Below are 12,001 nucleotides of genomic sequence, written 5' to 3' on the forward strand. Positions count from 1 at the left end.
CCATCTCAGAGTATTCTAATTATGAGAACTATTTTTTCATTTTCTCTAATAAACACAATGGCATAGACTCGAAATAAAGTATTACCACACTTTACCAATAAACTGTAAACAAATATGATAAATATACAAGTAAAATAACAAGTTAATGTCGAATTTCAAATCCTTCTCGTTCCTTCTTGAGCATAAAATGAATTTGAAAATTTTTAATATAAATTTTAATTTCATTATAAGAATGTTGTTTTTATATGTCGTCTTTATGACAGGTAAAAATTTCAAAAATATATTTCTTAAATTATATATATAAGAAAATATTGTACGATAATATCAAATTAAATCAAAAGTATTTCAACTTGTTTTATTTTTTTTGTACTCAAATCATCCCTGACTTGAATAAGAGAAAGAGTTTGTTATGATTCAGATTGCAGAAAGAACATTTTACAAAAATACACAATATTCTCTTTGTGAGTTTAAATTTATAACATTATTTTTTGTTAGTGAATTAATGAAAATTATTTTGTTTAAAATTTGACTAAATGACATCTCATATAATATACTTTACATTCCATCTTAAAAATAAATCTGTAAGGTATATATATGTTTAGATATCTGTAAACCACCAATTTATAACTATTCAAATTTGATCAGCTGATAGGGTCAATACTTGATGTTTTTTTTAAGTAGCGCAGCTACTCTAAATCTAGAGAATAAATCTAATTTTGCTTAGACTTTACTTTTAGGTGTTTTAAACATTGTAAATTAAAGATTTTATTTTGATAATTAATATTTTACAACAATATCTTCTAAAAACTGTGAGGAAGTTTGATAAAATTACGTTTATTTTGCAAACTTGTTTGAAAATATTTCATTATTTTTATAATTCTGACAAAATAGAATTTCTGTTTAAATAAATAACATAGCCACAAAAAGGTTTAAGTAATTATTGAAATATTTTATTACTATTCTTGCTAATTAAATATTCGTTAACTATGTTTAATTTGCATTTTTAAAATAGACAAGAAATAGAAAATATCCTACTTAAATGCTAATTTTATGAAGTTATCTTAAACCTTTTCCAAAAGTTTGTTTTATAAAACTTTTTTATTTTTCAATTATTTTATTGATTATATAGGTTAAAAATATCAAAAGTATTTTTTAAAGGCTATAGATTAATATTGATTAATTCCGATTTTTGATTTTTAAAATTTTTTTCAAATCTGAAAGATTATGCATGTCTTTTCAAAGAATAGATTATATAAAAAACAAAATTAAACATATTCAGGCTATCAAAAAGCAAAAATTACTCTTTTTTACCATTAAATCGCAAATTTTTAAAATCATTAGATTTTAAGCTTATTTTACATGGAAACACATTTTTTCAGTTATTTTTTCTCAACAATGGATCTTAAATGATTATTACTGAAAACTTTTATGAAAATATTATTATCCAAAACTTCAAATAAAGGAAATAATTGCCGTTTGCGAAAATGTGTGCAAAAAGTTGCCAATATCTAGTTAGAAGGGACTTAATGGATTTAAATTCTTACTGCTTACGACTTAGTGGACTATAAACTATTAGAAAAGTATCACTTTAAGGTGAAATTTTGAGGGTCAACTTTTTTTCTTTTAAAATTCGCAGTGTAAAGTGAAACTTGCAGTGGGCTAAAATAACTATTCCCCCTCCCTACTACTGGATGAACGAGCTGGCCAACAAACTATTTTTCCCCTGTCAGAACATCGGCCACGTATATTCTACATCAATTCAGTACGTAGGGTATTGAAAAGTTAGAAATATTTATTCTTAAAACTACGACATTCTATGTCTAGTTATTGAATCATACCTTGCAAAATGAGGGAATGTGCCTACGGTACCCCCAAAATCGTTTTGGGGGGGGTGGGTAATCGCCCCATTACCCCCCCCCCCATTGGACGTCTATGCTTCGTAACATACCCTAATTATACAAAAGCATCACTACAATTCGAAGTTATACTGAAATTTGGGTAGGTCCGTCCGTAGCGATAGCTCTGATTGTCAATTTTGACATGTTTTAATTCGTCTATCTACTTAATAAATATTGTATGATAATTCCTGTAACAACTAGATACAATTTTCAAATGTACTAAATATTTATTTTTACGAGATCCTTAGTTTATCTCCACCTGCCAAAGGTATTCTAACACCATGAATTAAAATAATCGTGGATATTATAACAGAGGATAAATTGCCGTCAATTTAGTTCGCTAACATGGAACTTCTATATTGGTCAGTTCGTCCATCCTGTTGGAGGGCAGGGGATGGGTAAAATTGGTGGATGGATGGTATAGTCATTTTAGCCTATTGCGAGTTACATTTTATTAGAGAGCATGAAAACCTGGTGTAACTTGAATGTAATAATATATCTCCTTTTAACACGATGCTGTAATGAAACCTTTAAAAAAACAAGGATGAAAACATCCATAAAATCGAAGCTCTGAAACGGTAGGACTAAAGGGCATTAGTGTGTCAGAACTGGATAATCAGAATATAAGTGTATAAGAGTCGAAGCAAAATTGTAAGTAAATTTGATGAAAAATTGCTTGATGCAATAAAATGTTTAAGGACATACTTACATTTTTAGGACTCGATTATAAAGTTGCTTCGCTTATAATATTGTACTTTGTTGTCCCATGTATCAGTATACCAAAAATCAGATCAATCGGATAATTAGATTGTTAAAAAAGTGAAAAAATCAACAAGTTGAAAATGGACGTACAGACATTCTGGTAACGTTTATAGAGTTGTTACGCTTTCTAAATTGTACCTTACTACTACAGGGATCGCCATGCAAAATTTGAAATCGATCGGACAATTCTAACGTGCCTAAATTAACGAAAAAAGCTATCCGTCACGGACGGACCGACCTTAATTATAGAAAAGCTTCGCTTTAAAAAAAGTTTATCTATAATTATCAGTGACTTTCAGGGATTATACAATAGACGATAAATTGATATACTTAAATGATGTGACGACCCCTATCGCACGCCACTACTTCTGTAGATAATTAGGGTCAAGTCGTCCGTAACAGCTAGATTTATCATTACGCTATAATGCTGTAAACGGATCCTGTCTTTTAAAACTTTTTATGATGATTCCTGAAACAGTTCGGTAAAATTTATAAAGCGTAGCAACACTTATATCATGTCTATAGATGGTAGCATGTCCCTAATTAATAAATTAGGCATTTAGGAAAAGACAATTTCGTGACATCGCCTCATAAGGGATGTTTTGTCGTATTTTCACAGTAGCTTCTGATAGGTTATTTTAGTCTAAGTGATTGCCCCACAGGGTTGGAGCCCCCCGCAGGGGCTAGAAATAGGAGAAAAGGTACTGTAAAAATACGACGGAACGACCCTTAAGAGGCAAGTATTTTAACCCTTATGATACCCAACGTATAGGCCATATTTGTAGAAAAGGCTCGCTCTATCTAGAGAAACAGAGAGAGAGAGAGAGGAAAGAACGAATGGGCTAGATATATAGGAGGAGGGGAATTATATTTCTCCAAAGAGGATCTTAGTGTGTGTGTGTGTGTGTATTTGTATGTGTGTATGTATGTTAGTGGGTGTGTTATGAGAGAGAGAGACAGAGAGTAAATAAAGAGAGGCCGTGTTTAGGGTGAAAGTACCTCTCAGAGAAAATTATCGGAGGAGGGAAGGGGGGGATGGATGAGTGGTCTAATAGAGAGGGGAATCTGGAAAGGCAATTGCACCCAGAATTTGCTACCCAGCTGTTTATATATTTTTAAAAAGTTATTTTTTACCTTTTTGACAATTCTAATGAATTTTTTTTTTGAAAAATAAATTCTGCATTATAAATAGTTTTAAAAGTTAAATTAGAAAAAATGTTTACAGGGGGAGGGGAATATTATGGGAGCGGTGAGGGATTTATGGAGAACCGGTGTATTAAAATCTATCTATCTATATAGATATATAAATGTATAATACATTAATTGTAAAGGAAAGAGTAAGGTTATGGTTTTAGTCAGAGATATGTTTACAAAACAGCTGGTTCCACAAAATTACGAGTTTTTAATGTGATATTGTTATGAAAATTTCAGTGAACTGCATTTTTTGAATTGATACCTACTTAGAATACAAAATCAATTCTTTTTTGGGTTTTATTTATATTATTTTGTGATAAAAATAAGATATAATTATTTTTGTTTATGTTGATGTATATGTACTTTAGATAGTATATCTCTTTATATTTTAGGATTTTAAAAATGGCAACTACTATATCTTTACTAATTGAATCAAAATCTCCCTAATTTACTCAAGAGGTTTATATTTTTATTTGATTTTTTATAGTAGCTGAGAAAATCAAATTTCTCTAAATCTGTTCTGTACAAACAGAAGGACATACAGACGGCAATTTTGAAAAATAGAGAAGCTCCGCCACCAAAAAAAGCACTAGTGTACGATTCTAAATTCGTTGGTAGGGTTACTTTTCCAGTATGGAAAATATCTTTAGAAACCGATTAACATAAGGTGGAATGGAACCGGTTCTCAGCCACACTGAAAAATCATGGTTATCATTGAATTACAGACAATTTTCTTCGGTCCTTCGGGGAAAGCTGTCTATAATAAGATGCTAAAAATAACTATTTAACTTTTCTATCCTTCAAATTTGTAAAATTTAATAAGTAATGACACCCTCCACCCCATTTTGAAATAAATTAAATGAATGGAGGTTGGGGAGTTTATCGTAGTGTCCTGTACTTTAATTAAATAAGGTTATATTGGGTACTGGGGTGCCCCGATTGAACAACGTAGGTATAGTCCCACAGGGGTTAGGCATAAGAAACATCCAACCCCCCAATAATTATTAATTTTCATTGGGCAATTTTTATTAGATAATATATATTTAATTTACAAATTTAGATTTTTCTGGACTGCAAATTTATTAACATACCTAATCCTGGCTAACAGTGAAGATATTTTTGTGTCTCTCCAACATTATTAAAAACTGTATCCTCTAGGTATAAAGAGATACTTTAGTGACAATTCTTTTATAAAAGTATCAGGATGTCTGTTTGTCTATCTGTTTGTCTGTCTGTTTGTATGTCTGTTTGTCTGTCTGTTTTGTCTGTCTGTTTGTCTGTACCGAAGGATTTTGCTAATTGCTGAACTGATATAGCTCTCTTTTACATTGTAGCTTCTCATAGGTCTTGGGAAGGTTTAGAACTATTTTGGGGAAGGGAACCACCACCCTCCCAAGAGAAATCGACCCTAAGAAAATTTTAAAATAAAATAAAAGCTGGGTAGAGTAGAATGTCAAATGTTTTGTTATTGTCAAAAGTGCAAAAACTGTTAAAAATATTTGTACAGATTCTTTTATAACGGGTAGGGGGTTGTAAAGGGTGTTAACTCCCCCTCCTTCAAACGATATTGAGATATAGATTTAAACCTCCACCACCCCTTCCCGCGAAAAAAAATATATCCTTGTATATAGTGATTCTATAAATTGTGCTTAAAGCTAGCATAGAGTCTAAACTAAGTAGCTAAGCACTTCCGCGTGAATTCATGGGTGTTACTTTTATACCTTATCGTCCTTGTTATCTGCTGTAAATGTATCCCTTTACTGTTGTGCGCGTGTGTACTGAGTGGAATGATGGTCCACTATAGCAGACAGGAGGATCAGGAACCTGATCTGGAGAACCGGAACGTATCTCCCGTCGACGAAATTTTAAAGTAAGTTATTTTATTTTTCCTTTCCTGTAGTCTCCATTGAAACAAGATTAGTTATCACGAATTTTTGTAAGTGTCCTTTTGTATATCGAGTGACGTCTGGTAGATTGGTGTCAACATCCCCGTTAAAATTAGAAATGGGAAGGTCTGCCTTTCCCTTATTTTATACCCTGATGGTTTAACATACTTCCTGTGAATTTCTGTGCACGCCACTGTTATATACATTCAAAGCCCAAAGAATGTCGAATTTAATTTCGGTAACAAAATTAAAAAACCAAAGAAAAAAAATCATCCTACTACTTATCCTGGCGTATAGATATGACGAGAAGGAATTACAACAACTTTGAATTGTTGGAAGAAGTAAAAACTATACTTCTTTTTGAAATATGCCTTATTTTCAAAATAGCATAAAAAAATTGATCAAAGCTAATCATAATAGATATTTATACAAAATATTTAAAATGATGATATTAATACCTTTTTGTTAACCCGTGCCTCCAGCCCCTTTGAGGATACCAAACACTGGAATTATTTTATTTTAAATTTTATTATCCGCGGAAAGCTGTCTATAATATAACGATGCGATATGAATAACTATAATAATGTCCTGTTTGTATTTTAGCGAAGGAAATGGGAGAGTCACTTTCATCTCACCAACATTCAAGTAAGGAAAAACTTTTTATTGAAATTCATTCTCTGTATCTCACTTTGTCTGTCCGCCCGTCTTTCCATAACGCTGTGGAGGAAATGTAAATTTCTCAATTGCTTAGAATTTTTTGTTTGAAGATTTCTATGACTAAAGAGAATCTGCAGGTATAACCCCCTGCCCCCCCCCCCCCCCCCACCTAGAAGTTAGACATTTAGAAAAAACACAACCTATTTCCATTACTTTCAAGATATCTAAAAAAATAAGGGGGAAAGGGGGGAGAGGGAATGTTCTACGTTCACTTTGAGGGAAAGCACTAAAATTAGGGTATTGTCGATTGTGCGACATCGCCTCTTAAGGGGCGTTTCGTCGTATTTTCACAGTAGCTTTTGATAGGTTATTTTAGGTTAGGTTAGGTTAGGCAAATGTTAATCATTGCCACGCAGGGTGAGGCAATTGGCCACGCAGGGTTAGATGGGGCTCTAAATAGGAGAAAAGCTACTGTGAAAATACGACGAAACGCCTCTAAGAGGCGATGTCACGAAACCGACAATAAAAAAAATTTCAGGTATACGATGAGAACAACAAATTTACTGGCTGGGAGAACTAAACTCGAGAAAATATTAATTTGCTGTATTCTTCTTATTAGGAACATTAACAAAAAAAATTTAAGCGAAGCTTTTCTTTAATTATGGCCTATCCGTCTGTACGTCCGTAAGTGATAGCTCTTATTATTAACTTAGACTTGTTATTATTTGTCCTATTTATCTTGACCTTTGCATGATAATTCCTATAACAATTTTGCGTATAAAAGATGCTTATCCCTAACTTTTTGACTTAAATTGTCGTTAATGCTTACTTGCTGTTTCAGGGACGCCCAAACTTTTAATTTTGAGGGCGGCAAAATGAGAGGTTTCAAAGGTTTGAGGGGGGTAATGTAATGTAATGTAATGTATTTTTAATTTTTATGGCGGAAAATGAGGGGTTTCAAAGGTTTGATTGGGTAATGTATTGTATTTTTTTCAACTTTGATAGCGGTTAAATGAGGGGTTTCAAAGTTTTGAGGGGGTAATTTAATTTTTTTTAGGGCGATAAAATGGAGGGTTTCAAAGTTCGAAGGGATAAACACCCCTTTAGCCCCACCCTTGGACGTCTCTGCGCTGAGAACAATCTGAACCAAAGCCGGCATTTTAACAAGTCGCCAGTAAATTTAAATATTTTCATGTTGAAATTTACTTTCTTGCATAAGTGTTAAATTATACAAAGTCAGCATTTGATAACATAATTCAAATTCTTTTATTTTTAAACTTAAAGAATAGAATTTAGCAGCGAAGCCACTCTAAAGCGAATACCTAATGTTTTGTTTGAAGTTTATATCTGAATCTGAAGTTTGAATAACTCATACAATTAATAATGAAATTTTAGTAAAGAAGAAAAAAATTTGTTTGTGGTGGGGAGTCTTTTTTTCTAGGGGCGATTTCTCTTTGGAAAAAAATTCAGTGATCATAAGAATTTAGACAATGGACGATAAAATTAAACTACATCCCCAATGATGATAAACCAATTTATTCCTTATGTAAATTAAATTTATTGGTTTATAAGTTGTACATTATGATTTTTTCTTTAAAAATACCCAAAGTTTTTGAGCTAACAAATGAATTATCGTGGTTATATAATCTTTGGGTGCCAGTGTAATTTACAGTTCAATGAGATCCTTCCTTCCTGAAAAAAAGTTCAAATTGGATATAAATATAATGTTTGTTAATGTTTATGTATAAATTTAGTATAGTGAATGTTATCTGTATCAGCATTACTTTGAGCTTATCAAGGTAAATAAAATATGTAAAAAAAAAAACAAGGATGACAACGTCCATAAACTTTGTAGGGAAAACGCTAAACTAGCAAGTATTGATACGATTTGATAATTTAACAAGGATGACATCATCCATAAGTAGCGAAGCACAAAAATTAAGGATGGATATCCGGAAAAAATGAACTTTATTGCAGTTTCATAAAAAAAAACATTAAAGATTTATAACGTGAAAATCTAGGAATCGATCAAGCACCTCAGAAAATTAGCAAATCATTATGAAACTTTGTGGGGATATGTAAATTGAGAAATTTTTTAATCCCTAAAAATATCAGCCGTCTATCTCAAATAGAAGTAAAGAAAATCATCAAAACCTAAAAATCTAGGAATCGAACTAGCACCCCAACCAATAAGCAAATCTCAATAAAACTTGACAAAAAGTATGCCTAATATGTAAATATTAAATCCCTGAAAATTTCAGCCGTCTATGTTGAATAGGAGTTGAGAAAATCATAAAAACTTTAAAATGTAGGAATCGATCTAGCACCCCAACCAACTGACGAATCTTAATAAAAAATGATGAAAATATGAAGACTGTTAACATAATTAATCCCTGAAAATTTCAGCTCTCTATCTTTTATAGGAGCCGAGAAAATCACGTTTCTCCCTTTTCTGTCTCAGACGGACAGACGGACGGACGGACGGACAAGCGGACGGACGGACATTTCGAATTATAGAGTTGCTTCGCTACTAAAAACAAGTATAACTCTTGTTCTATTTAGGGGAACCAATATAAAGATGTACCTGACTCATACGGGTAAAAACTCCACAAATTCTTCAGATAACACAGGTAAAGCAAAAGAGAGAGAGTGGACAATGGGCTGTTTATTACTCTAGTCCCCAAATTTTTTATTCACGTTTTCTTATTCGTTGGCTTGCCAACTTTGGTGACTTAAGAGGATTTTATACGTTGGTTTATTAAGTGTTTAAACGTATTAACCACTAATTTAAATTTACAAAAGTGGTAATTTTGTGTATCATCATTGAGTATGTATCAATTTATCGGCCATTGTCTTATTCCTTTAAGTCCCTGGGTAAAACATTTTATAAAAATATTTCTATGAATTTGACAGTAGAAGTAGGACATTTTTTTATATAAATCCTCTACATCACTAATTTCGGCCTTTACGTGTCCAGAAAAAAAAAAACATGCTACAGCTGATTTTGTACAACAAGCGGTCTGTCAGCTGATTAACACCAAAAGAGGCGACCATTTTGTTTCTTTTTATTATGCCCAACAACGCAATTTCCATTTTTTTAGATAGATTGCTTATCAGGAGGTCAGGAGTCCCCTAGGAAACAAAAAACGGAATTTATCCAATATTTTTTCCCACAGTAAAATGTAATAACATATAACAGTAAATTAAATTGTATGCAGAATAATGTAGCCGCTTTTGTGACAACGCATCTTAAGGGGCGTTTCGTCATAGGTGTTAGGTTAAGTTAGGTGGTTGCCCCACAGGGTTAGGCAATTGGCCCCGCAGGGTATGAACCTCCCGCAGAGGCTTGAAATAGGGGAAAGGGTGCTGTGAAAATACGACGAACTATATCCAAAATTTTTAGAAAAGTGTTTGTCAGCTGATTGTGTACGTGTTGCAGCGGCACTTCTGGATTCCGCAGATTTTTCCGTTGACCCTTGCAATGATTTTTATCAGGTAAAGTATTTTCCGTAGTTTGGCTTCGAATCCAATTCATTACCAACGGATAAGATAACCGGTTCTAAGCTATACTGAAAGATCCTATATCGTATCATATTATAGACAATTTTCCACGAATAATAAAATATAAAACATAGATTTAATCCATGTTTTTTTACCCAAACACTTTAGAATCTGCGAAAAACTGTCTAGAATACAATACACTAAATAATTAGTAAAACATTGCATGGCAGTGTATTAATTTCTACTAGCCAATAATTAAGATTTATAGAGTATTTTTGCATCTAAAAAACTGTAAAAATACTATTAAGTTTTTTATCCTGTGAGTTAAAGTAGATAATTGGTGTTGTAATTGTCCATTAATCTCGGCCATGAAAACGTTGGATCTATTGCAGTTCACGGTAAAATATTCCTGGTAGCGATTATCTCCAAATATAAATTGACTTTAAATGCTGGAACGAATATATTATGCTCGCACAAAATAGACCAAAGAAGGCCTACAAATAATCTGAATTATTTATTAGTTACTATTCAATGATGATTAGTTATCTCGCAGTGTACTTTTTACTTAAAACATACAACTTATAGGCCTTCTTATGCCTCTTTTTATGGTTTGCGGGTATGACATATTTGTTCAGATTTTTTGCAGCTACCAGACTCTAAAGTCCTTACATTAATGGAGAATATCGTTACCAGGAACATTTTACCGTTAACTAGATCCAAAACTTGTATAATCCTCCAACCATTTATAGCTGACTTATTGTGCAAACAAAATAAAAATGACTGCCATTTCGTAACAAAATCTGTACACTTTTTAACCAATAATATGGCCGTAATGTTCCACCACTGGTTTCCTATTGGCTGATTTAGAGATTATATATCCAAATTATATCTATGGGATTTTCGGACCACGAAAAGAAAACGAAGCAGTGGGTTTCGTCGTATTTTAACAGTAGCTTTTTTTTCCTATTTCTAGCTTCTGCGGTGGGTCCATTCCTGTGGGGCAATCATTAACAATTCCCTAGTCTAACCTATAACAAGCTACTGTGAAAATACGACGAAACCCGTTACATCGTTTTCTTTCCGTGATCCGGATTTTCTGTTTAGTATGCCTGTGGTAACTGGGAGAAAAGAAACCCCATCCCGGAAGGAAAATCATCTTGGAATACTTTCAGTAAGCTGTGGCAGGTACGTGGCTACCTTATTGTTCTTATATTGGTTGGTTTTGTGCTATTTTGCATGTACATGGATCAGATACAACCATACAAAAGAAATTATAATTTAAAGTTTAAATAGGCAAAAAGATTCACTATTTCTTTCTATCCAAAAATGGCACAATTATCATATGTTTCTGGAGATTGAGTATGACAGGTGTCCCATTTTGATCTACCCTTATAAAAAGTATGGCAATTATGTTTATATTTGTTAAACTTCATTCATCCTATCTTTTCATTAATCCATAAATAAATAACATTTATTTTAAATTTATATCCTAAGTTTAACGAATTTAACATTGTTCTTTCACATAAAGTTCATGTTGAACACTGATGGCGTAGCTACAAAAGACCTACTCTACAAAAGACCTACCCCTACTAAAGACCTACTCGTCGGTTCTACAAAAGACCAAAGCCTACAAAAGACCTACTCTACAAAAGACCAACGCCTACATAAGACCTACACTACAAAAAATCGTAATGCTAGAAGGTCATGGCCGCAGAGCTCGGCTCCCTGGCCTGCCTACCTAACCTAACTTATATGTAATAATGTATGAATGTTTATGGTACATTAACTTAATTATATTTTAGAATTTCGTTGATTTACAAAAAGTGGTTGGTAGATTTTTTCAAATTTTAATATTTTTTTTTACAATATTTAGGTAAGGTTAGGTTAGGTTATAGGCAAGGGGGCCGAGCGCCCGCGGCTAGGCAGGCCAGGGGGCCGAGCGCTGCGGCCATGTATTGATTATGTATTACTTTATTAATAAATTTGATGTTTATATAACAATATATATTCGTAGGTCTTTTGTAGAGTAGGTCTTATGTAGGGGTAGTTATTTTGTAGATAGGTCTTATGTAGGGGTAGGTCTTTTGTAGAGTAGACCTTTTG

The 12,001-nt window shown here is 32.7% G+C and overlaps 1 protein-coding gene across 1 annotated transcript in view; it reads left to right on the top strand.

The window, feature by feature from the left end:
• Positions 1-4,244: 4,244 nt before the first annotated feature.
• Nep3 (M13 family metallopeptidase neprilysin 3) overlaps positions 4,245-12,001 on the top strand; it is a 57,298-nt gene continuing 49,541 nt past the window's right edge. The window contains exons 1-9 of the mRNA XM_080177483.1: positions 4,245-4,313; positions 4,915-5,011; positions 5,617-5,724; positions 6,344-6,385; positions 6,936-7,012; positions 8,148-8,196; positions 8,960-9,027; positions 9,801-9,892; positions 11,003-11,083. Of these exons, the coding sequence (XP_080033609.1) occupies positions 5,642-5,724; positions 6,344-6,385; positions 6,936-7,012; positions 8,148-8,196; positions 8,960-9,027; positions 9,801-9,892; positions 11,003-11,083 (492 nt within the window). The 5' untranslated portion in view covers positions 4,245-4,313; positions 4,915-5,011; positions 5,617-5,641. The remainder of the gene's footprint in view (positions 4,314-4,914; positions 5,012-5,616; positions 5,725-6,343; positions 6,386-6,935; positions 7,013-8,147; positions 8,197-8,959; positions 9,028-9,800; positions 9,893-11,002; positions 11,084-12,001) is intronic.

The sequence above is a fragment of the Acartia tonsa genome, chromosome 11 (genome assembly GCF_053477335.1).
Source record: "Acartia tonsa isolate MP-2025a chromosome 11, ASM5347733v1, whole genome shotgun sequence".
Taxonomy (NCBI): domain Eukaryota; kingdom Metazoa; phylum Arthropoda; class Copepoda; order Calanoida; family Acartiidae; genus Acartia; species Acartia tonsa.